Source organism: Elephas maximus, chromosome 22, assembly GCF_024166365.1.
Source record: "Elephas maximus indicus isolate mEleMax1 chromosome 22, mEleMax1 primary haplotype, whole genome shotgun sequence".
Lineage (NCBI taxonomy): Eukaryota > Metazoa > Chordata > Mammalia > Proboscidea > Elephantidae > Elephas > Elephas maximus.
Genome location: NC_064840.1, coordinates 22,984,112 through 23,009,653, shown reverse-complemented (window position 1 = coordinate 23,009,653; position 25,542 = coordinate 22,984,112). Strand labels below are relative to the sequence as shown.

Here is a 25,542-nt window from a genome sequence, read left to right as displayed (position 1 = left end):
GTTGTTCATGAAGGCAGTTAACCACACCTTCCATTTCCTCTTCCTGTCTTGCCTCTTGTTCCTCTCTTGCTTCAGGTAAATAGAGACCAATTGTTGTGGCTTAGATGGCTGCTTGCAAGCTTTTAAGAGCCCAGACACTACGCAACTAAGTAGGAGGTAGAACAGAAGCACTAAATACGTTATTAGGCCAATTGACTGGGATGTTCCATGAAATCATGACCCTAAACCTCCAAACCAAGGAACCAAATCCCATGAGGTATGAGGTATTTCGTTTTACGTAAGCAGCTACTCTTTTTTTGTTGTTGTCGTCCTCGTGTTAAATGTCAATCACACAACTTCCTGTTCAACTTTTTAGAGATGTACAGCTGTTGACCGCAATTAACATTGATTGGCCGTGCAACCCTGCCCTTAATCTGTGTGATTTTTCCATCACCGTGTATGGAAATTCAGTACTCCGTAAACAGTAATCTCCTCTCCTCCTCCCTCCTACCCCAGGTAACCACTAAGAAACTTTGGTCTCTATACATTTGCTTGTTCTTGTCTTTTTATACAATTGAGGTCATACAACATTTGTCCTTTTGTGATTGACTTCTTTCACCCAGCATAATGTCTTCAAGCTCTATCCATGTTGTAGCATGTATCAAGATTGTTGTTTTTTTTTTTTACTGGGTGTATAGTATTCCATTTTATGTATGTACCGTGGTTTGTTTATCCATTCATGTCTTGATGGGCATTTAGATTGTTTTCACCTTTGGCTATTGTGAATAGTGCTGCAGTGAATATTGGTGTATTAGTTTCTGCTTTCAAGTCTTTTGGGTATGTACCTAGGAGTGGAGTTGTTGGGTCATATGGTAGTTCTATTTTTAGTTTTTTTGAGGAACTGCCACATTGTTTTCCACCATGATTGTTCCATTTTGCATTCCCACAAGCAATGGATAGTGGGTTCCAGTTTCCCCACATCCTCACCAGCAATTGTTGTTTTCTATTTTTTTTGTTTTGTTTTTTAATCATAGCCACTCTAGTGGGAGTGAAATAGTATCACTGTGGTTTTGAATTGCGTGATTTCGAGCATCTTTTCATGTGTTCAGTGGCCATTTGAGTGTCATCTTTGGTGGAATGTTTTTTCAGGTTCTTCATCTATTTTATGATTGGGTCATTTGTCTTTCTGTTGTTAACGTTGCGAACTTTTATATATAATTTGATTATTGGATTCTTATCAGATATGTGGTTTCCAAAGATATTCTCTCAGAAGCTTGTCTTTTCATTTTTTTGGTTAAGTCTTTTGATGAACAAAAGTTTTTAATTTTTATGAGGTTCCATTTATTTTGTCTTTTGCTGTTTGTGCTTTTATTGTATTAGATAATCCATTGTTAAAAGCTAGGTCTGGTAGCCTTGCCCCGGTGTAAGGCTGTTTTGATTACTGTAGCTGTATGATAAACGTTTTAAAATCAGAAAGTGTGAGCCCTCCTGTTTCGGCATTGCCTTAGCTATTCAGGGCCTCCTGCCATTCTGTATAAAGCTGAGGGTCGGTTTTTCCATTTCTCCAAAGACAACTTTGGTACTTTTGATTGGGATTGCATTGGATCTGTAGATCGCTTTGGATAGTATTGACATCTTAACAATATTAACTCTTCCAATCCATAAATCTGGAACAGTTTTCCATTTAAGTCTTTTTTCCCTGGTGGCATGGTGGTTAAGAGCTTGGCTGCAAACCAAAAAGGTTGGAAGTTTGAATCCACCAGCTGCTCCTTGGAAATCCTATGGGGCAGTTCTACTCTGTCCTATAGGGTTGTTATGAGTTGGGATTGACTCGAGGCAACAGGTTTGGTTTTTTTTATTTGTTTAATCTCTTTCAGCAGTGTTGTAATTTTCATTGTGTAAGTCCTTCACATCTCTGGTTAAATTTCTTCCTAGGTATTTTATTCTCTTAGATGCATTTCCCTTTCAGATTTCTCACTGGTGGTGTATAGAAATCCAGCTGATTTTTGTTTGTTGGCCATGTACCCTGCATCTTTGCTAAATCCCTATCTTCGCTCTAGAACCTTTCTTGGAGATTCTTTGGGATTTTCTATATATAGGATCATGTCATCTACTAATAGAAGTAATTTTATTTCTTCTTTTCCAATCTGGTTACCTTTAATTTCTTATTGTTCTGGCCAGGACTTGTAATCATAATGGGATAGAAGTGGTGAGAGTGTCACCTTTGCTTTTTCCCGATTTCAAGGGGAAAGATCTCAGTCTTTTTCCATTAGGTATAATGTTCGCTGTTGGCTTTTTGTGTATCCTCTAAATTGTATTGAGGGATTTCCCCTCTGTTCCAATCTTCTTGAGGGTTTTCTTTAAGAAAGGTCGTTAGATTTTATCAAATGCCTTTTCTGCATCCATAGAGATGATACGTGGTTCTTTTTTATTCTATTGATGTGGTGTATTACATTGATTGATTTTCTAATGTTGAACCATCTCTGCATTACTGGAATAAATCTCACTTGATCATGGTATATGATTCTTTTAATATGTTGTTGGATTCCATTCACTAGTTTTTCTTTTTGAGGATTTTTGCATCTGTATTCATAAGGTATATTGGCCAGTAGTTTCCTTGTGATGTGTTTGTCTGGTTCGGGTATCAGGTTATGTTTGCTTCATAGAGTGAATTAGGGAGTATTTCCTCCTCCTGTCTTTTGGAAGAGTTTGAACAGGATTGGTATCAATTTTTCTCTAAAGTTTGGTAGAATTTTCCGGTGATGCCACCTGGTCCAGGACTTTTCTGTTGGTAGGTTTTTGATCAGTGATTTAGTCTCTTCACTTGTAATGTGTCTGTTGAAACTTTGTTTTCTCTTGAGTCGGTTTGGGAAGGTTGTATTCTTCTAAGAATTTGTCCATTTCATATAGGTTACCGGTTTGTTCCTGTGTCATTACTCTGTCATAATTCTCTTTATTTCTGTCAAGTCAGTTGTAATGTCTCTTTTTCATTTCTTATTTTGGTTATTTGCATCTTTTTTTTTCCTTCGTCAGTGTAGCTGAAGGTTTGTCAATTTTATTGATGTTTCCAAACAACCAGTTTCTGGTTTTGTTGATTTTCTCTTGTTTTTCTGTCTGGCTTCATTCATTTATGCTGTGGTCTTTGTTATTTCCTTTCTTCTGGTAGGTTTAGGCTTAGTTGCTCTTCTCTTTCTGCTTCCTCAAGTTGTTAATTTAGGCTGTTGATTTGTGATCTTTCTTTTTTCATATAGACCGTTTTTTGCTTGCTATACATTTCCCTCTTGAGTATCGCCTTCACTATATCCCAGACGCATTGGTTTGTTGTACTTTCATTTTCATGTGACTCTAAGAAATTTGTGATTTCTCTTTTGTCCTTGACTCATTGGTAGTTTAGTAATATGTTGTTTAATTTCCACGTTTGTGTATTTTCCAGTTTTCTTCTATTATTGGAAAACTTCACTCTGTTATGATCAAAGAAAACAAAACACTTTATATGATTTCAGTCTTTTTAGATTTATCAAGACTTGCTTTGTGACCTAACGTGGCCTATCCTGGTGAATAATCCACGTGCACTGGAGTAGAATGTACATTGTGCTGTGCTGGGTATGTTGCCAATTGCCAATCTAACACAAAGGGTCCTTTTCTTTTCCTGAGTAAGAATACAAGTGGAAGACAGACTTTATCTTCAGCAAGCTTTATTTTGCCTGAGTCAAGCAAAAGGAGTCAGCAGGGGATTAAGCCTCTCCAAAAGGCTGACTCCAAAAGGGAAGCAAGGCTAGGGCTTATATAGGTTCGGTGGAGACAATAAAGTGATGAATATTTAGTGGGCTTCTTTCAAGGGCGGGTACTTCTCAGAGTGGCGGAGCATGTTAATTAGGTTGCCCTCGCATCTGGAATCCAAGTTGGAACCCGCTGATGTTCAAGATGGAGTCCTCCCAGCAGCCTGTGGTGTCGCTTATTATGTTATATAGCACAAGCGCACTGATCTTTGGCACTACATCACCATCTTCAGAGGTCTAAGGAAGGTTAAATAGCGGTCACGCATTGTTCTTCTGCATATGTGGGAGCCTGTAAAGGGGGAAGGGACTAGAAAAAACACTAAGAAGGAGATAGTAATTCATGGGTTGTTAGAACCTCTTGTTGACAGGGTGTGGTTCCTGTTTACCCAACTTCTAGATAGTAATCTTTTAACAGCTCTTTTGTTCTGCCAGGACAGTTATCCTGTATCTGTCTCAGGTAGAGTATTGTATATATGTCAAGTTCAGTTGGTTTATAGTGTCATTTAACTCTTTCATTCAGGTCCTTGCTAATCTTCTTTGTAGATGTTCCATTCTGTATGAAAAGCAGTATATTGAAGTCTCCAGTTATTATTGTGTTGTTATTAAGTGTCGTCGAGTCAGTTCCAACTCACAGCCACCCTGTGTACAACAGAACAAAACATTGCCTGGTCTTGCGCCATCCTCACGATCATTATGCTTGAGCCCATTGTTGTAGTGCTATCTGTTTTTCCCTTCAATTCTATCAGTGTTTGCTTTAGATGTTTAGTTGCTCCAGTGTTTGGTGCATACATATTTATGATTGTTAAATCATCTTGCTGAATTGACCCTTTCATCACTGTATAATGTCTATCTTTATCTCTTCTAATAGACTTTGTCTTAAAGTATAGTTTGTCTGATATTAAGATTGCCACCCCAACTCCCTTTGGGTATTATTTGCACGGAATATTTTTTTCCATTCTTTCACTTTGGACCTATTTGTGTCCTTGGGTTTAAGGCATGTCTCTTGTAAACAGCATATAATTGGGTCTTGTTTTTTATCCATTCTGCCACCCTTTGTCTTTTGATTGGGGTATTTAGTCTATTTACATGCACTGTAATTACTGATAAGAATTTTGTAATTTGGTTTTGTGTGTGTTCAGCCTTTTTTTTTTTTTTTTTTTGTTCCTTACTAAGGCTTGCTTTTGTGTTTTGTTAGTTTTTTGTAGTGAGCCGTTTTGGTTCCCTTCTCCTTTCTTTTTGTGTATGTTTTTTAGATGTTTTCTTAGTGGTTGTTATGAACATTACATTTAACATCCTGTATTTGTAACATCTAGGGCAAGTTGGTACCAACTTCAGTAACATTCAAGAAACCGTATACCTATAGCATTCCTCCTCCTCCCCCCGCCGTTTTGTTGGTGTTATCACTGGTTTTGTCTTTATATTTAATGTGTCCTATAGTGTAATTCTGTCTTTGCTTTTTATACATTTGTTACTAAAAAGCATGAAGGATAAAACAATTAGAATTATCAAGCATGAATACCTCATTACTAGGCCTTATACTTGCCCATCCAGTTCCCTTTATTAGGGATCTTTTATGTATTTTTTTGAATTACTTTCTACTGTCTTTTCATTTCCATCTGCATACTCCCATTAGTATTTTTTGTAGGGCCATTCTGGTGGATGTGAACTTTCTTGGCTTCTATTTGTATGGGAATGTTTAAATTTCACCCTCATTCTTGAAGGACAGTTTAGCTGGGTATATAGTGTTTTTGGTTGACAGGTTTTTTGTTTTGTTTCAGCACTTTATATCATTCCATTGTCTTCTGGCTTCCAATGTTTCTGAGAAGAAATTGGCACTAATCTTATTGGGGATCCTTTGTATGTGTCTGTGTATCTCTCAAAGCTCTCAGAATTCTCTCTTTATCCTTACTGTTGGAGAGCCTAACGACAGTGTGTCTCAGTGTTGATCTCTTCTGGTTTATCTTGCTTAGGGTTCTTTGAGCTTCTTGAATTTGTACATTAATGTCCTTTGTCACATTGGGGAAATTTTCTGTCATTGTTTCTTCAAATATTTTTTCTGTCCCTTTGTGTCATTTTCTAGGATTCCTATGATGTGTATATTAGGTCTCTTATTGTTGTCCCATAATTTCATTAAGGTATGGTCAGCCTTTTGAGCCTCTATTCTTGTTCTCTCCAGTAATTTCGATTATCTTACCTTCTAATTCACTGATTCTGTCTTCTGCCGGATTAAATCTTGTTAAATTCTTCCATTGTGGTTTTCATTTTGGTTACTGTTCCTTTCAGTTGCAGTATTTCTCTTGGCTTCTTTTTATCCCTGTTTTTAGATCCTCATTTTGTTTTTGCTTTGTTTTCTTTATTTCTTTTAGATCTTTGTCTTTGTTTTCCCTTAAATCTTTAGTTACATTTAACATTGTTGTATTTTTACACTTACATTTTTTTCATTATTCAGTCTTCCTAGATGCCTTTCACTCCCTTCATCATGTTCATTGGGGTGGGCCGTTGTTCCTCTTTTCTTCGTGTGTCTTGTGATTTTTTTTTCTTGGGGCATTGAAATTTTCGAGGGTGTCAACTTTCTCAGTTTTCCATAGTATTTAGTGGTTTTGCCCTCACTGTTTCTGCAAAAAACTCTTATGTGGGCAGAGCCTTCGGCCTTTGCCGACCATTTCCTCTCCCTCTCTGCGATAGCTCCTTCTCACTCCCTAGTTTAATTGGGATTTGCAAGTTCCATATCTTGGTTTTCAACTTTCAGTGTCTCCCAAACACACCAAAGAGTATAGGTAGTCCACCAGTGGGCACCACCACTTAGGTGAGATGTCATGCATTAATCAGCCTGTCCACCAGGGCTCTTCCCCCTGCCCCCCCCCACCCCCCGCTGTTTATTGCTCCCATCTCTTCTCTGGGGCCATAGTGGTTAAGCGCTACAGCTGCTAACCAAAAGGTCTGCAGTTCAAATAAACCGGGCACTCCTTGAGAACTCTATGGGGCAGTTCTACTCTGTCCTATAGGGTCGCTGAGTCAGAATCAACTTGACGGCAACTGGCACTGGTCCCATCTCTGTTTCTGTAACCACATTTTTAGTCAGAAAACCCACAGCCAGCAAGCCCCTTTCAGGGTGGGTGTTGCCCTCCGGTTTTGCCTGAGGTTTCCTTCCCTGCTTTGTGTGGGCTGTTTATATTTGAGCGGGCATTCAGGGAGAACACAGAAAGACTTTCCTTCATTTCAGGAGGAGAAAGGGCTGACACTCCCCATAAGGACCTCCCAAGAGACCTGTCTTGTTGGTTTCAGAACCCAGTGGCCCTGTAATGGTTGAGGTAGTAGTCTCTACAAAGGTGGTCCGCCTCCTGACTCCACTAAAGGGAACCTTCTGCAGGATTTCGTATCAGACCAGCACCCAGCAGTTACCAGATGGGGGAAGAGTTGTCATACTCCAGATGGAGCTCCAGAGAGGTCTACCTTGTTGCTCTCAGAGCCGGCCCGGTAGATTGTTTGCAGTGAATGCAGCCTCCACTTAAGATGCCTGCTTCCTAGCAGATAGCAGCCTCAGTCAGCAGTTCTCAGTGCCAACCAGAAAAAGTGGGGGCAGACTAACCTGAAATGACAGGGAGGTTTGTCCTGTTGGTTTTGGAGGTGATTTTGGGGTGATGAGGGAAGCAGGTAGAATGTTAACAATGGGAGCAGATTCCACTGCAGGGGCCTTCTGTAGTAACTCATAGAAGTCTTTTAGCTGACAGTGGGGGAGGGGTGCTGGCACACTCCAAACAGACCCCTGGGGAGGTCTGCCTTATTGATTTTAGAGCAGAAGCTAGGAGTCCTGTCTCTTTGCACAGGCAGGGGGGTGGTAGTTAGGGAAGCAGGCTCTTTGGCTGGGGCCAGAGGCAGGGGCAATGAGAGAAGTGATTTTCCTATAGCATGTAAACTCATTGCTGATTTGCTGCTTCTTGCCTGTCTGTAGTTCCCTGCTGGTTTCCTTGCTCCCTGATTCAGAGTCCATTGAGGCCAAGCACCATTTCCTTGTTGTATTTGTGAGGGAGAGTCAAAGTGATGGTCTGTGTATGCCACCATCTTCCCAGAATCCATTACTCTTTTCTTGACATTTATGTTAAACCCAAAATGAGATGAGGTCCCTGGAATGGAGCTCATGGAGTCAAAGGACATAGGCACTTCTGTGCTTCTGAGGCATGGCCAGGAAGGTAGCCAAGGCTGTAGGATATGGCATCAGCTGCAGCTATGAGCATCTCCTGAGGGCCCCATATGGTTGAGAGTGAACAGGGCCATTGATGGGCCGTCCACGTTGTTCTCTTTAGTTGACTTCTGTTTTTAGCAGAGATGGGACATGATGGGGGTGGAGGAACATACATACCCAGTCTCTTACCCAGCTCCAGTGGGAGTAACTGAGAACCAGAACCTCCAAGTGGGGAAGTTGGCTGTGTGTACTTGACATAGACTTGAAGCACTCCTGTCTTTATTAAATGTCAAGGAGGGTGTGTTAGTCATCTAGTGCTGCCATAACAGAATACCACAAGTGGATGGCTTTAACAAAGAGAAATTTATCCTTTCACGGTCTAGTAGGTTACAAGTCCAAATCCAAGGCGTCAGCTCCAGGGGAAGGCTTTCTCTCTGTCAGATCTGGAGAAAAGTCTTTGTCCTCAATCTTCCCTTGGTCGAGGAGCTTCTCAGGTGCAGTGACCCCATGTCCAAAGGACATGCTCTGTTCCTGGTGCTATCTTGGTGGTATGAGGTCCCCAACTCTCTGCTTGCTTGCCTTTCCTTTTATCTCCTGAGAGATAAAAGGTGGTGCAGGCCCCACCCCAGGGAAACTCCCTTTACATTGGATCGGGGAGGTGACCTGAGTAAGGGTGGTGTTACAATCCCACCCTAATCCTTTTAACATAAAATTGCAATCACAAAGTGGAGGACAACCACACCATACTGGAAATCATGGCCTAACCAAGTTGACACACATTTTGGGGGGTACACAATTCAATCCATGACAGAGAGAAGTAAGGGATTTTACTTCAAAATATGAAGAAAAAAAAACTTAGGAAAGAAGGAAAAAATTGATGAAATATTAGGAATTATGAAAGGACTTCTAAGATGAGGCATAATGAGTAGGAATAAGCATATAATTTTTATTTTACAGGTTAAACTGTACGTATGTAACTTCTGGATGATTTTTGTAGCAGTTGATTTTATTAAGAATCCAGGTGAAGGGTTCTCAGAGGTTCCTTCTTAGATTCATAGTAAACGCTAGAAGTGTTCTCCCTGTCTAGCTGTGGTCATATTTAAACATTTTAGGACATCCTGTGACGTTTTTTATGGTAGAAGGGTGTTGTATTAAATATATAGGTTTTTGTAAGTAAAGAATGTTACCCAACTAAAAGTAGACAAGTCACAAAACTGCTAATTCACAGAAGAAAAAACATACAAGAGGACATTTAAAATGAAAAAATAATGGCCTTGTTAATAATAAAATATGCAAATTATAGAACTGAGAATTTTTAAACTAGTAAGCGGGCAAAAATAAAATTAATAATGCTGCAGAGACTTCCTGCTACACTACTCGTGGTAGTGTAAATTGGTACATCCTTTCTAGAAACACATTCAATAGTATGTCAGTGTTCTTAGAAGAGTTCATGCCCTTTTTGTGCAATAATTCTACTCCTAGGAACCCATTCAAAATTGTGGACAAAGGTTTATATACAGCGGTACATATGCAGTACTTTTTTTTTTAAAATAGCAAAAACCTAAAAACAACCAACATGTTTATTTAAAAAGTTAAAATAAATTATAGCTAAACAAATTAGGGTATGTTAAAAATGTTATGGAGTCCCTGGGTGGTATGAACGGTTAGTTGCTTGGCTGCTAAGCAGAAGGTTGGGGGTTCAAGTCCACCCAGCGGCTCCTCGAAAAGTCTGGCAACCTACTTCTGAAAAATCAGCTCTTGAAAACCCTGTGGAGTACAGTTCTACTCTGACACACTTGGGGGTGCCATGAGTTGGAGTCGATTCGGTAGCGACTGGTTGTCTTATTTAATTTGATCTTCAGCAGTTCCAGGAAGTAAGTGGCAGTCTGATGTAGTGGTTAAAAGTAATGGTTTAGGGTCAGCTAAACTTGGGTTCAAATCTCATAAAAGCCACATAGCGGCAGTCTGACCTCAAAACCAAAAAACCAGACTCACTGCCGTCGAGTCGATTCCGACTCATAGCGATCCTATAGGACAGTAGAACCGCCCCACAGAGTTTCCAAGGAGCGCCTGGCACATTTGAACTGCTGACCTCTTAGCAGCGGTAGCACTTAACCATATTCCACCAGGGTTTCCAGTCTGAACTCAGGCAGGAGAATAGAGAATAGCTAAGTACATGACCCAGTTAGGGTTCCTCACCACGTGAGAGCACTTAGCATGCTTTAGAAAATCTGGTGTGTGGAGATAGTATTGCAACGTGGATGAGAGCTAGGGCTGTGGCACCTGGCTCACAGGGTTCAACTCTGAAGTCCCTGATATTCTGGCTATTTGGCTTTTGACAAGTTCCATTGTTTTTTATCTGTAAAAATGGGAAGGTAAGCTCTGTCCTAGGAGGGTTGTGAGGATCACATGTGTGAAGTGCTTTGTGCAGTCCCTGGTGCACACAGTACACACCCTGTGAGCAGCACATTTGTTGTGTTGCTCCCGCAGCTTACCTGGCCCTCTGGCTCCCAATGCCAGGTTCTGTATTCCTGGACGCCCTGGTCAGTCCAGGCCTCCCTCTTTGCATGCTCTATCCTCCCTGGTGCCATAGGCCCTTGCTGACGAGCCAGTGGTTTCCTTCCAGATGTCCAACATCACAGTTACCTACAGAGATGGCCGAGTGGCACAGCTGGAGCAGGTGTACATCCGTGGCAGCAAGATCCGCTTCCTGATTTTGCCTGATATGCTGAAAAATGCACCCATGTTAAAGAGCATGAAGAATAAAAACCAAGGTTCCGGGGCTGGCCGGGGGAAGGCTGCTATCCTGAAGGCCCAAGGTAGGTGTTCCTCAGGCATAGGCCCTTTTGCTGCCTGGGAGTGTGAGTGGACTTGGTTTCTGCCATCTGCACGCCCACTACCCGCCCTTGGGGGAACCTCCAGGGCAGGAAGCTGACTTCTCCCGGTTACAGGGGCTCCGTAGAAAGAAGGTGGGGAACTCTGTCAAGAGTTAGTCTCCTCTAATCCATCTCCAGGAGGCCCTTCATTCCAGAAGGCCTGGCCCCCCAGAGGCTGGGGAATTTTACTCTCATCAGGTATGCGGAGCAGACACACAAAATGTGCGGAGCTGGCTCTGGCGCATCCTGGCCCAGGGCGGTGGGGCACATGCACTGGTACCCCACAGCATGTGCTTGAAGAAATGCTGATGTTGGGGGTCATTTTCAGATCCGAAATAAACAGCTTTGAGCTACTTTTACCCATTCAAGGGTGCCGGACATCTATTTTGAAAGCTTATTATATTTGAAATTAAGTCCTTCCTTTAGAACATTCCAGTAGTGGGACTTAAGCCTTTCCCAGTGGTTTAGCCTGGCCTTTCTTCTGGGTCAGCCCAGTCAGAGGTTTTATATTTGGCCCGAAGGGAAGATCTGCCCTGTTGATTTGATGTGAAAACAAGCGTAGTCATTAGAAACTGTCTAAGTGTTACAAAAAGATTGCAGTTCAGGGAAGTACTGGGTTCTCCATCAGTACTGTTAGCTCTCTACATATTTTATATGAGATAGTTTTCTAGATTAAAGATGCAATAGAGCAATGCTTTAAAATGCCCTCCAAGAAAACCAACCAGAGGGGGCCGAGCCAAGATGACATCCTAGTCACACCCACCATAACGTCCCTCTGCACCAAAGACCTGAAAAACCAAGTGAAACAGAAGCAGATGACGATCCAGGAACTTGAACTTAAAAAAGAAAGTCTAAGGACTGATTGGAAGGAATAAGGAAAGCAGCAAAAGAGGGGTAACACGCAAAAGTGGAGTTCGCCAGCCATCCAGGTCTGCCGTGGCTAGGACAAAGCCAGCGGCAGGCTTGGGTGAAGAAAACAGCAAGACAGCTCCATGACTTTCCTAAGAGGGACAGAGAACCTGTATAGACACATCAGGAAGGAAGTGGAGACAGGGAGGATACCAGATATAAGACTGGAGATACTCAGGAGCAGGAGCAGTAGCCCTGGACCTCAGGGCAGGTGCAGCGAGACTGAGTGAACATCTGCTTGCCATTCCTTTCTCCCTTCCCCTGTCCAGGAGGAAGGGTGTGAGCATCTCTCTACTGCACTTCCTTTACCACTTACACCCCACCCCCACCCCCACCCCCCCGCAACCAGCAAGAGGCGATAAACATGCCTGTATTCACCTAGCACATTGGCCACTCCACCTGCACAGAGAGCATCATTCCCTGTGCCTGAGCCACCAAACTGAAGACAGACTGAGGCCAAAGCCAAACCATCCCACCACCTTCAGCTGCCCCACAAGATCAGTAAACAGAGACCCAAGATCCCACACCTACCTGCCCAAAGACAGGTGGGGGGGCTCCAGCACGGCCAGTCCGGCAACCAGAGCACCACTCCAACCACACCTGCCAGAAATCACAAAAGAAAAACAAATACAATAACCCCCTTGATGTCCCAGAGACAACAGACGATAGCAAACCACCTAAAGCAGGGCAAGATGGCCCAAGCAAATGACCATAGTAAAGAATCAGAAATCCTCCCTGAGGAAGAAAAGGTAATGGAGCTTCCTGATAAGGAATTCAAAAGGCCTATATATATATAGGGTCCTCAAAGGAATCAAGAAATACACAGACTAAATTATGGAGAACAAATAAAACCAAGGAAAGCACAGACTAAACACTAAAAAGAATTCAGGAAAACAAATATAAGAACAAAGTAACAAAATAGATAATTGCAAACAATACAGAAGCAGCAACTAGAAATCCAGAAGCTTAACAATAAAATTGCAGAACTTTTCAACTTAATGGAAAGTCATAGGAGTAGAACTGAAACAATTGAAGACAGGATCAGCAGAACAGACCAGTCCCTTGACCCTAGTCTGTTCGAAGAACAATCAAAAAAAAAAAAAAATGAAAAAAGCCTAAGAGTTATGTGGGACACCAGACAGAAAACTAATAATATACCAGACAACAACTTGAGATGAAAGCACATGACAATATCAGGCAGATAGCAACCCAAGTAAAGAACTCGAAAAAAATAAAGCTAAACGATGGAAGATGGGGAACCAGAGACGTTAATCTGTAACTGACGACCACTTCAAAACATTAAGGGGAAATAAAGGGTATAGTTTTAGAACTTCCATACGGAGAGGAAGTCAAGGCAGTATCAAATAAATTACTGCTTTAAACTTAGGAAGATAAAGGTAAATTTCAGGGTAACCACAAAGAGTAAATAAACCTATTCATCAAAATATAAAATAAGAAAATCAGGGATTCAGCACACACAAAACAAAAAAACGATGAAGCAAATAAAAAGACAAGCCGCAACTTAAAAAAAGAAAAAACACAGAAAATTAAGTGGAGTGAGGAAACTGTCAACACCACGAAAAAAAAACATAATAAAATGACAGCAATGAACTCATACCTATCAGTAATCACACTGAATGTAAATGGTCTAAATGCACCAGTAAAGAAGCAGAGTAGCAGAGTGGACAAAAAACACGACCTATCAATAATGCTGTCTGCAAACTGTCTGCAACAGACTGACCTTTGGCACAATGATACAAATAAACTAAAACTTGAAGGATGGAAAAACATACATCAAGCAAACAATAACCTAAATAGAGCAGGAGTGGCAATATTAATCTCCAATAAAGTGGGTTTTTAAAGCAAAATCCACTGCAAAAGACAAGGAAAGAATTATATAATGATTAAAGAATTAATCCAACAAGAGGACATAACCATAGTAAGTATATACGTGCCTGATAGAGCTCCAAGATAAATAAAACAAACTCTAATGGCACTGAAAAGAGAAATAGACACTTCCACAGTAATCTTAGGATACTTTAACACACCACTTCCGGTGAAGAACAGAACAACCAGAAAGAAACTCAGTGAAGACACAGAACATCTAAACACCAAATCAACCACCTTGACCTCGTAAAGGTACAGAGCTCATCACCCAACAGCAGCAAAGTGTACATTTCTTCTCCAGTGCTCACAGATCATTCCCCAGAATAGACCACATTTGAGGCCACAAAGCAAGCCTCAGTAAATTCAGAGGCATTGAGATAATACAAAGCATCTTGTCTGACCACAGTACTATAAATGCAGAAATCAGTAACAGGAAGAGGAAAGAAAAAAACCTAATAAATGGAAACTAAATAATACCCTGCTTAAAATCTGCTGGGTGATTGAAGAAGTCAAAGATGAAATTCAAAAATTCCTAGAATCACACTAGTTAGGTGGTAGATAAGAGCTACTTTAAGTGACAGGAAAGACAACACACAATACAGGCGAGGTCAGCACAGCTGGACTAAACCAAAAGCAAAGAAGTTTCCTGAATAAACTGAATGCTTCGAAGGTAAGCGAAGCAGGGGCAGGAGCTTAGGGACCATGGTTTCAGGGGACATCTAAGTCAATTGGCATAATAGAGTCTATTAAGAAAACATTCTGCATCCCACTTTGGAGAGTGGCGTCTGGGGTCTTAAACGCTAGGAAGCACTCATCTAAGATGCATCAGTTGGTCTCAACCCACCTGGACCAAAGGAAGATGAAGAACACCAAGGACACAAGCTAATTACAAGCCCAAGAGTCAGAAAGGGCCATATAAACCAGAGACTATATCAGCCTGAGACCAGAAAAACTAGATGGTGCCTGGCTACAACCAATGACTGCCCTGACAGGGAACACAACAGAGAACCCCTGAGGGAGCAGGAGAGCAGTGGGATGCAGACCCCAAATTCTCATAAAAAGACCAGACTTAATGGTCTGAGACTAGAAGGACCGCGGTGGGTCACGGCCCCCAGACCTTCTGTCGGCCCGGTACAGGAACCATTCCCAAATCCAACTCTTCAGACCTGGATTGGACTGGACAATGGGTTGGAGAGGGATGCTGGTGAGGATTGAGCTTCTTGGATCAGGTGGACGCTTGAGACTATGTTGGCATCTCCTGCCTGGAGGGGAGATGAGAGGGTGGAGGGGGTTAGAAGCTGGTGAAATGGACACGAAAAGAGAATGGAGGGAGGGAGCGGGCTGTCTCATCATGGGGAGAGCAACTGGGAGTTTGAAGCAAGGTGTATATAAGTTTTTGTGTGAGAGACTGACTTTATTTGTAAACTTTCACTTAAAGCACAATAAAATTATTAAAAAAAAAAAATCCTAGAATTAGATGAGAACAAAAACACAACGTACCAAAACCTTTGGGACACAGCAAAAGCATTGTTCAGTGGTGAGTTTATAGCAGTAAATGAACACATGAAAAAAGAAAGGACAAAAAACATGAACAGCACAACCCGAACATTTATAGAGCAGCAAAAGAAGCCCACAGTCACCAGAAGAAATGAAAATTAGAGCAGAAACAGATAGAACAGAAAAACAAAGAATCAACAAGACTAAAAGTTGATTTTTGAAAGGATTTAATAAAATTGAAAAATCACCGGCCAAACTGACAAAAGAAAAACAAGATGCAAATAACCTGAATAAGAAATAAGGTGGGTGACATTACAACAGACCCAACTGAGATAAAAAAGATCATAACAGAATATTGCAAAAAATTGTACTCCAACAAATTTGAAAACGGAGAGGAAATGAACAAATTTCTAGAAACACACCACCTACCTAAACTAACACAAACTGGTATGGAAAATTCGAACAGACGCATAACAAAAGAAGAAATTGAAGGGGTCGTGAAACTCTCAATGAAAAAAAAACTGTGGTCCAGACGGCTTCACTGGAGAATTCTACCAAACATTCAGAGAAGAGTTGGCACCAGTTCTACTCAAATTATTCCAGAACATAGAAGAGGAAGGAATACTCCCAAACACATCCTGTGAAGCCAGCATAACCCTAATACCACAGCCAAGCAAAAAAAAAAAAAAAAAAAACACTGCTGTTGAGTCGATTCCAACTCATAGCAACCAGAGTAGACTGCCACACAAGGATTCCAAGGAGCGACTGGTGGATTTGAACTGCCAGCTTTTTGGTTAGCAGCCAAGTTCTTAACCACCACGCCACCAGGGCTCCAAGCCAAGCAAGGACAACACTAGAAAAGAAAACTACAGACCAGTAGCCGTGGTGAATACAGATACAAAATCCTAGCAAATAGAATACAACAGTATATCAAAAAGATAATGCATCATAATCAAGTGGAATTCATACCAGGCATACAGCGTTGGTTCAACATTAGAAAATCACTCAACGTAATCCACCACATAAACAAAACAAAGGACACGATCACATGATCATATCAATAGATGTAGAAAAGGCATTCAGTAAAGGCCAACACCCATTCCTGATAAAAGCTCTCAGCAAATATAGCAATAGAAGGGCAATTCCTCAACATTTTAAGGGAATTTATGCAAAACCAATAGCCAACATTATCCTCAGCAGAGAGAATCTGAAAGCATTCCCCTGAGAACAGAAACCAGACAAGGAGGCTCTTAATCAACATTGTATTCTAAGTCCTAGCGAGAGCCATGGGACAAGAAGAGGAAATAAGAGGCATCCACATTGGTATGTAAAACTATCCCTGTTTACAGATGATATGATTCTATACATAGAGAATCCTAAGAACTCCAAAGAAAACTGTTGGAACTAATAGAAGTATCCAGCAAAATGGCAGGATACAAGATTAACATCCAAAAAGCAGTTGGGTTTCTCTGCATCAACAAAGAGAACTGTGAAAAGGAAATCAGGAAAACAACACTGTCATAGATTGAATTATGTCCCCCCAAAAATGTGTGTATCAATTTGGCTGGGCCATGATTTCCAGCATTGTGTGGTTGTCTTCCATTTTGTGGTTGTAATTTTATGTTAAAAAGGATTCGGGTGGGATTATAACACTGCCCTTACCCAGGTCACATCCTTCATCCAGTGTAAAGGGAGTTTCCCTGGGCTGAGACCTGCATCACCTTTTATCTCTCAAGAGATGAAGGAAAAAAAAAAAAAGATGGAAGCTAGCAGAAAGTGTGGAACATCATAGCACCAAGAAAACAGTGCCGGGAGCAGAGCACATCCTTTGGACCTGAGGTTCCTGCACTGAGATGCTCCCAGACCAAGGAAAGACTGATGACAAGGACCTTCCTCCAGAGCCGACAGAGAAAGCCTTGCCCTGGGGCCGGCGCCCTGCATTCAGACATCTAGCTTACTGGACTGTGAGAGAATAAACTTCTCTTTGTTAAAGCCATCCACTTATGGTATTTCTGTTATAGCAGCACTAGATGACTAAGACAAATACCATTTTCAGTAGCCCCCCAAAAGATAAAATACTTGGAAATAAATATAACCAGGGGTGTAAAAGATGTATACCAAGAAAACTACAAAAAACTACTGCAAAAAACCAAAAGAGACCTGCATGAATGGAAAAACATACCATGTTCTTGGATAGGAAGACTTAACATTGTGAAAATCTCAATAGTACCCAAAGCAATATATAGATGTAATGCAATCCTGATCCAAATCCCAACAGTATTCCTCACCAAGATGGAAAAACTAATCACTAACTTTATATGGAAGGGAAAGAGGCCCCAAATAAAAATAAAACCTTCTTTAAAAAGAACAAAGTAGGATGCCTCACACTGCCTGATCTCAGAACCTTCTGTACAGCCACAGTAGTCAAAACAGCCTGGTACTGGTACAACAACAAACACGTAGACCAGTGGAACAGAATTGAGAACCCAGATGTAAACCTACCCACCTGTGGACAGCTGTTACTTGACAAAGGACCAAAGGTTATTGAATAGGGAAGAGACAGTTTCTTCAACGAATGGTACTGGCAAAATTGGATATCTGTAGAAAAATGGATCAAAGGCCTAAATATAAAACCTAAAACCATAAAGATCATGGAGGGAAAATCAGGGGCAACTCTAGGACCCCAATAGATGGCATAAATAGATTACCAAATATAACTAAAAAAGCACACACAGACGAAAATGAACTAGATAAATGGTACCTCCTAAAGATTAAACACCTATGCTCAACAAAAGACTTCTCCAAAAGAGTAAAAAGAGAACCTACAGATTGGGAGAAAATGTTTGGCTATGCCAATTAAAAACAGGCAAAGGATATGAACAGACACTTTACCAAAGAAGACTTTTAGAGTGCTAACAAACATGAAGAAATGCTCATTACATCATTAGCGATAAGAGAGATGCAAATCAAAACTACAATGAGATACCATCTCACCCCGACATTACTGGCACTAATCAAAGAAAATAGCAAATGTTGGCAATGTAAAATGCTGGTGGGAAGGGAATGTAAAATGGCACAGCCACTATAGAAAATGGTACGGCACTTCCTCAAAAAGCTAGAAATAGAAATACCACATGATCCAGCAATCCCACTCCTGGGCATATACTCTAAAGAAATAATAGCTGGGATACAAATAGACATATGCATACCCACGTTCATTGCAGCATTGTTCACAATAACAAAAAGGTGTAAGCAACCTAAGTATCCATCCACAGAGGAATGGATTAACAAACAGGTACATACACACAATAGAGTACTATACAATGATTAAGAATATTGACGAATCGCCAGAAGAACTAGATGGTGCCCGGCCACAACTGATGACTGCCCTGACAGGGAGCACAACAGAGAACTCCTGAGGGAGCAGGAGAACAGTGGGATGCAGACCCCAAATTCTCATAAAAAGACCAGACTTAATGGTCTGACTGAGACTAGAGGAATCCCGGCGGTCATGGTCCCCAAACCTTCTGTTGGCCCAGGACAGGAACCGTTCCCGAAGACAACTCGTCGGACATGGAAGGGACTGGACAATGGGTCGGAGAGAGATGCTGATGAAGAGTGAGCTACTTGTATCGGGTGGACACTTGAGACTGTGTTGGCATCTCCTGTCTGGAGGGGAGATAGGAGGGTAGAGAGGGCTAGAAGCTGGCAAAATTGTCATGAAAGGAGAGACTGGAAGGGCTGACTCATTAGGGGGAGAGTAAGTGGGAGTAAGGTGTATATAAGCTTATATGTGACAGACTGACTTGATTTGTAAACGTTCACTTAAAGCTCAATAAAAATTATTATAAAAAAAAAGAACATTCTGCACCCCACTTTGAAGAGTGGCATCTGGGGTCTTAAACACTAGCAAGCAGCCATCTAAGATGCATCGATTGGTCTCAACCTGCCTGGATCAAAGGAGAATGAAGAACACCAAGGACACAAGGCAATTACAAGCCCAAGAGACAGAAAGGGCCACATCATCCTGAGAAGAACTGGATGGTGCCCAGCTACAACCGATGACTGCCCTGACAGGGAACACAACAGAGAACCCCTGAGGGAGCAGGAGAGCAGTGGGATGCAGACCCCAAATTCTCATAAGACCAGGCTTAATGGTCTGGCTGAGGCTAGATGGACCCTGGTGGTCATGGCCCCCAGACCTTCTGTTGCCCCAGGACAGGAACCATTCCCGAACCCAACACTTCAGACATGGATTGGACTGGACAATGGGTTGGAGAGGGATGCTGGTGAGGAGTGAGCTTCTTGGATCAGGTGGGCACTTGAGACTATGTTGGCATCTCCTGCCTGGCGGGGAGATGAGAGGGTGGAGGGGGTTAGAAGCTGGCAAAATGGTCACGAACGGAGAAAGCGGAGGGAGAGAGCAGGCTGTCTCATTAGGGGGAGAGTAATTGGCAGTATGTAGCAAGGAGTATATGAGTTTTTGTGTGAGAGACTGACTTGATTTGCAAACTTACACTTAAAGCACAATAAAAATTATTAAAAAAAAAAAAAAATCAAAGGTAATGCCAAAATCTGCGATGAACAGAATACCAGATCATCCGATGAAGTCAGGATCGATATTACTGATTGTTTTGCCTCTGGCTCCAAGATGTCTCAGCACCGCACTGTTTGTCACTTGTCCTATCCTTGTTTATTTTTAACGCTTTGCTCACCTATGGATTTTTTTAATAAACTTATTTCTTATATATTACATTAAAAAAAAAAAAGAATATTGACGAATCCATGAAACATCTCACAGCATGGATGAACCTGGAGGGCATTATGCTGAGTGAAATAAGTCAGTCACAAAAAGACAAATATTAGACCGTTTTTATAAAGTAACAACAAAGGTTTACGCTCAGGAAGAAAAAGACTCTTTGATGGTGACCAGGGATTGGGGGGTGGGGAAATTACCAAAGAGGTAGCAGATGGTGAAGGGAAAGGTAATGCACAATATGGGAGAAATCAGCACAACACGAGCAATGCAAGAGAGGACACTGAGAGGAACGCAGGAATAAAGGACAAATAGCCTAGACAGTCCTGCAACAATGGAATCAACAAACAGTAATCTATGAATTGAGGTCGCTATGAGTCGGAATCGACTCGTCGGCAGTGGGGCAGTGGGGTAGATAGGCCAAAAGGTGAGGGAAGGGGTAAGGGAACACACCCACCAGCATATACAGGTTCAGTGGTGGAAATTTCTAAATACATGGCTCTAGGTGCTTCTCATAGATTAATATAGACAATAGAGCATACAAGTGGCACAGTTTGGGAAACTTCTTAGATGTAACTATACACCTCATGGGATGAAGTTCCCTGGCTCAAAGGCAAAGGACCATAGACTCGGGGGACTTCTACATCATCTGGCACACAACATAGTTCTTAAAGTCAATGTTCTACATTCCTACTTTCTTGAATAGCGTATAGGGTCTTAAAACTTCCAAGTGGCCATCTAAGATACAATTATCAATCTCTTAATGTAGAAGTCTGGAGCAAAGGAGAGGGAAACTGAAGACCCAAGAGAGCAATTAGTCCGAGGACTAACAGACCTCATGAACCACACCCTTTATGACCCCAAGACCAGAAGAGCTAGGTGGTTCCCAGCCACCACTACTGACTGCTCTGACTGGGATTACAAGAGAAGGTCCTGGACAGAGTAGGAGAAAAATGTAGAAGAAATAATCAGATTTACACAAAGACCAGGCTTACTGGTCTGACAGAGACTGGTGGAACGCCTGAGATTATGGCCCTCAGACACCCTTCTAACTCAGGATTGAAGCCACTCCCAAAGTTCACCTTTCAGCCAAAGATCAGGCAGGCTTATAAAACAAACAGGCAGGAAGGAAAAAGAAAACTTGGAGTAATAGAACCAGGGGTGGAAAGGGAAAGTTGGGAGAGTGCTGACCCAAAGTGAGATTGCAACCAAAGCCATGAAATAATTTGTGTATAAATTTTTGAATGAGAAATTAATTTGCTCTGTAAACTTTAACCTAAATCACAATGAAGAAAACCACCAGACACGTCCAGCCCTTCCTAGGCAGGAGGCGGTCGTGGGGAGAAAGAACCAGGAGTTCCGGACCTTTTGTCCTGGGGCAGGAGTGATTTTCAGGAATGCTGGCTGGCTTCCTTGCTACAACTGCAGCCCTTTTTGCTTCCTGTGAGCAGGGTTCTCCTTGTCACTGTGCAGCAGGTGAGACCCACCAGCAGTGCACTAGAAGGGGCCTCGGCATTGAGTATGCCCAGGCCTACTGTCTTCTGCCTGAGCTGTCTGGGTCTCCCAACCCTGTGTTATGGTCCCGCGAACGTGTGGTGGGTTCTCGTGTGACTTTCCTCCCTCTTCTGGATGGCTCCAGGCTCTGTAAGAAAAGTGATATTCCAATTAGTAATCATCAGAAATTTCCACTTGTCCTTCAGAGCCACCTGTCCCCTTCCTTACCCTTGAGTCATAGAGAAAAACTGCAGTCTTGCCCTTTGAATGGGGAGTGGTTTTTGTTTAATTGCTGTTATGAAACATTTCACACATGCAGAAAAGCTCAAAGAATAAGAAAATTCCTCTCCACAATTTAGCAGATGTTAACATTTAACCATACTTGTTTCAGAATTTTAAAAAGGGAATTAAATACATCTGTAATGTTTCATTGGCTATCCCCAGCCTTTCGGAGAGAGCAGTGCTGGATTAGAAGGCAACAGGCCAGTGCTGTCTCCACCTGGGATGCCCAGGCGCCAGTCCCCAACCGCTTCTGGGTCTCTCCCCCTGTGAATGCAGTAGGGCAGGGGTGGTATTGGACAGGTGGCTTTTCACGTTCCTTCCAGCTCTGATGGACTAGGACTCTGGACACGAGCATGCAGTAGCTGCCCTAACCTGTGCTGTTATCTCCTCCCCTTCCAGTGGCTGCGAGAGGAAGAGGACGTGGAATGGGACGTGGAAACATTTTCCAGAAGCGAAGATAATTTTATCTGTTGAACAGAACTTTGCCCTTATTTTTTGTTTTTGGTTAGGTGGGTATGGGCGACGGGGTGCTTATCTATATGTCGTAGGTTTGCTTTTGACATCTTTTCATTAGGTCTGGGGAAATATTAAACTAAATAAATAACGCGTTTTTGTTTTTGAGAAAGTAAGGACTGTATGTTCATTTTGGAGTCTGGTGTTCCTGCTTGCTTTGGCAGCAGGTCACATTTTGACACCCTGGGGGATGTCCCAGAGAATGCCATTCCTTTGGAGTAGCACAGTTATTGATAAGAGTTAAGCTGTTGTTCCAGGCCAGTTGCTGGTTAAACCCCAGAAAAATTCACCTCGGAAAAACTCCTAGAACACACGCACTGGATCTTCTTTGTCTTTTAGACACAGGCACTTAATGTGATGCTTTGTTCAGTGAAGAAATATCATAAACTCAGCTTTAACAGCACAGCATGGGTGGTCCCGGCCTTGAAAAAGTCCAGTGCTCTGACCTTTGTAGTCTGGAAATCCTCGAGGTTCAGCATTTGCCAAAGAAATCTAATATCAAAAAGTAAGTCAAAGGTGCATCTAAGGACCTTATCAAGAAAGTGAAGAGACAACCTACAGAATGGAAAAAATATTTGGGTTAAGTTTTTAATGTCCAGAATATATAAAAAATTTCTACAATTCAAAAGAAAAAGACAACCCAGTTTACAAATGGACAAAGGACTTGGGCAGACATTTCTCCGAAAAAGATAAACAAATAGCCAATAAGAACATGAAAAGGTGCTCAATGTCATTAGAGAAATGGAAATCAAAACCAGCTAGATACTAGTTCACACCCACCATTGTTAGTTGCAGTCGAGTCAGTTCAGACTCATGGAAAGTTGCCTGGCCCTACACCATCTTCATGATTGTTGATATGTTTGAGTCTGTTGTTGGAGCGATAGTGTAGGGCCTTCCAAACTAGGAAGTTCATCTTCTAGCACTATTCTGGACAAATTCTGTTGTGATCCATAAGGTTTTCACTGACTAATTTTTGGAAATAGATCATCAGGCCTTTCTTCCTAGTCTGTCTTAGTCTTGAAGCTCCAGTGAAACCTGTTGACTATGGATAACCCTGGTGGTATTTTAAATACTGGTGACAGAGCTTCCAGCATCACAGCAACACGCAGGCTACCACAGTGTGACAAACTGACAAATGCTGGTCATATCCATTAGGATGGCTATTATCAGAAAAATACAAAATAAGTATTTGGCAAAGATGTGGAGAAATTGGAATTATTTGTGCATTACTGGTAGGAATGTGAAATGGTGAAGCCACTGTCTAAAACAGTTTGGCAATTTCTCAAAAAGTTAAAAATAGAATTACAAGACCCCATAATACCGTTCCTAGATACACACTCAAAGACTTGAAAACAGGGACTCAAACAGATAATACGTTCAGCAGTGTTCTTTGCAGCACTATTTACAATAGCCAAAAGGTGGAAACAGCCCCAGTGTCCCTAAACAGATAATGGATAAATAAAATTATTTTCATATATATTCATATATGAATATTATTCAGCCATAAAGATAAATTCTGATACATGCTATGATATGGAAGACACAAACAGACAACTGTTACATGATCCCACTTACATGAAATGAATAGGCAAATACATAGAGACCAAAGTTTGTTACTGGTTAACTGTGGGCTGAGGCAAGGGGGATGGGCATTATTGCTTAAGGGATACTGAGCTTTTGTTTGGGTAGTGAAAAGCTTTTGAAAATGGATAGTAATGGTTGTACAACATGGTGAGTGTAATTAATGCCACTGAATTACACGCTTAAAAAATGTTAAACTGGCAACTTTTTCGTTAATATATATTTTTATCACAATTAAAATTTGTTTTAAAAAGGAACTCAGGATCCTAGTGACCAGCACTTGTAGCTCATGGCCCGGCTACACAAGGAGGGTTTTCTGGTGAGTGGGGAAGCAGATTGTGGTCAGTTTATCTCACGTTGACTGGCACGTCCATGGATTTTAATGTAGCAAAGGTAACTAGAGAGGACAGGGTATGCAAAGTTCCTTAAGTGACGAAGCCACGGAAGTTGGAAAAGCAGCCTCAAGAAGTCAAAGTCTGAGAAGAGATTATGCAGGAATTCAGTCTAGAATGATCTACAGCATAAACCATCAAGAGGTAACTGGACCTTAGAACATTGCTTGTTGAACCAATTGCTCAAATAATGGAAGAGAGGGAGAAAGTCCAACACATCAGTTAACCTGAGCTCAAGTAGTGGTTTTTTAACAAGCTTTGTCTTGTAATCACTACGCTACTATAAAAATGGCCATGCAGGGACACCCACTGGCATGGTAAGAGCTAGCTGTGACCCTGCCTAGATCCTGGAGTACACCTTAAAAATACTCCCATTTACAGTTTTGTTTCCAATTAAATATTCATTGTCAAATTTTGGAAATTTTTAAACTGGTGTCTTTGTCGTCTAGTGCTGCTGTAGCAAATACTACAAGTGGATGGCTTTAACAGACAAGTTTATTTTCTCACAGTCTGGTAGGCTAGAAGTCCAATTCCAGGGCGTCAGCTTCAGGGGAGGGCGTTATCTGTCAGCCCTGGAGGAAGGTCCTTGTCATCCATCTTCACCTAGATGAGGAGCTTCTCTGCTCTGGAACCCTGGGTCCAAAGGACATGCTCTGTCCCAGCGCTGCATTCTTGGTGGTATGAGGTCACCAACTCTGCTCACTTCTCTTTCCTTTCCTTTATCTCTTGTAAGATGAAAGTAGTGCAGGCCACACCCCAAGGAAACTTCCTTTACGTTGGATCAGGATGCGACCTTTGTAAGGTTGTTATAATTCCACCCTGATCGTTTTTAACATAGTCTAATCTTGCCTTATTAACCACAGGCAGAGATTAGGATTTATAACACACAGGAAAATTAAAATCAAAAAATGGAGGACAACCACACAATACTGGAAATCATGGCCTAACCCAGTTGACACATTTTTGGGGGACACAGTTCAATCCATGACAACCAATAAGGAAAATTAACCTAAAATTGGAATTATATATATATATAAAGTTTTCTATCCCTATATCCACAAGGTTAATTATGAAAGCAGCCCCCCTCTGCCACTGCCCCCATTTTCACTGCCTCAAGATCGTCACTTCCAACTCTTAGCTGACTGGTCTGTATTTACCTCCGTTTCTCTCAATTTAAGATGCTTTCACGACTTGTTAGATGCCGTAGAATTGGTTCCAACTGACAGCAACCCTATATATAACGGAATGAAACACTACCTGGTCTCAGTATTCTTTGCTAACACTGTAATTCAAATGCATCAATTCTTCTTGGATTTTCCTTATTCATAGTCCAGCTTTCACAAGTGATTGAAGATATCATGGCTTGGGTCAGGCACACCTTAGTCCTTAAAGGGACATCTTTGCTTTTCAACAC

General features: G+C 41.6%; 1 protein-coding gene across 1 annotated transcript in view; it reads left to right on the top strand.

The window, feature by feature from the left end:
• Positions 1-22,271, top strand: part of SNRPD3 (small nuclear ribonucleoprotein D3 polypeptide) — a 28,205-nt gene extending 5,934 nt beyond the window's left edge. The window contains exons 3-4 of the mRNA XM_049865420.1: positions 10,568-10,760; positions 22,042-22,271. Of these exons, the coding sequence (XP_049721377.1) occupies positions 10,568-10,760; positions 22,042-22,103 (255 nt within the window). The 3' untranslated portion in view covers positions 22,104-22,271. The remainder of the gene's footprint in view (positions 1-10,567; positions 10,761-22,041) is intronic.
• Positions 22,272-25,542: the final 3,271 nt, after the last annotated feature.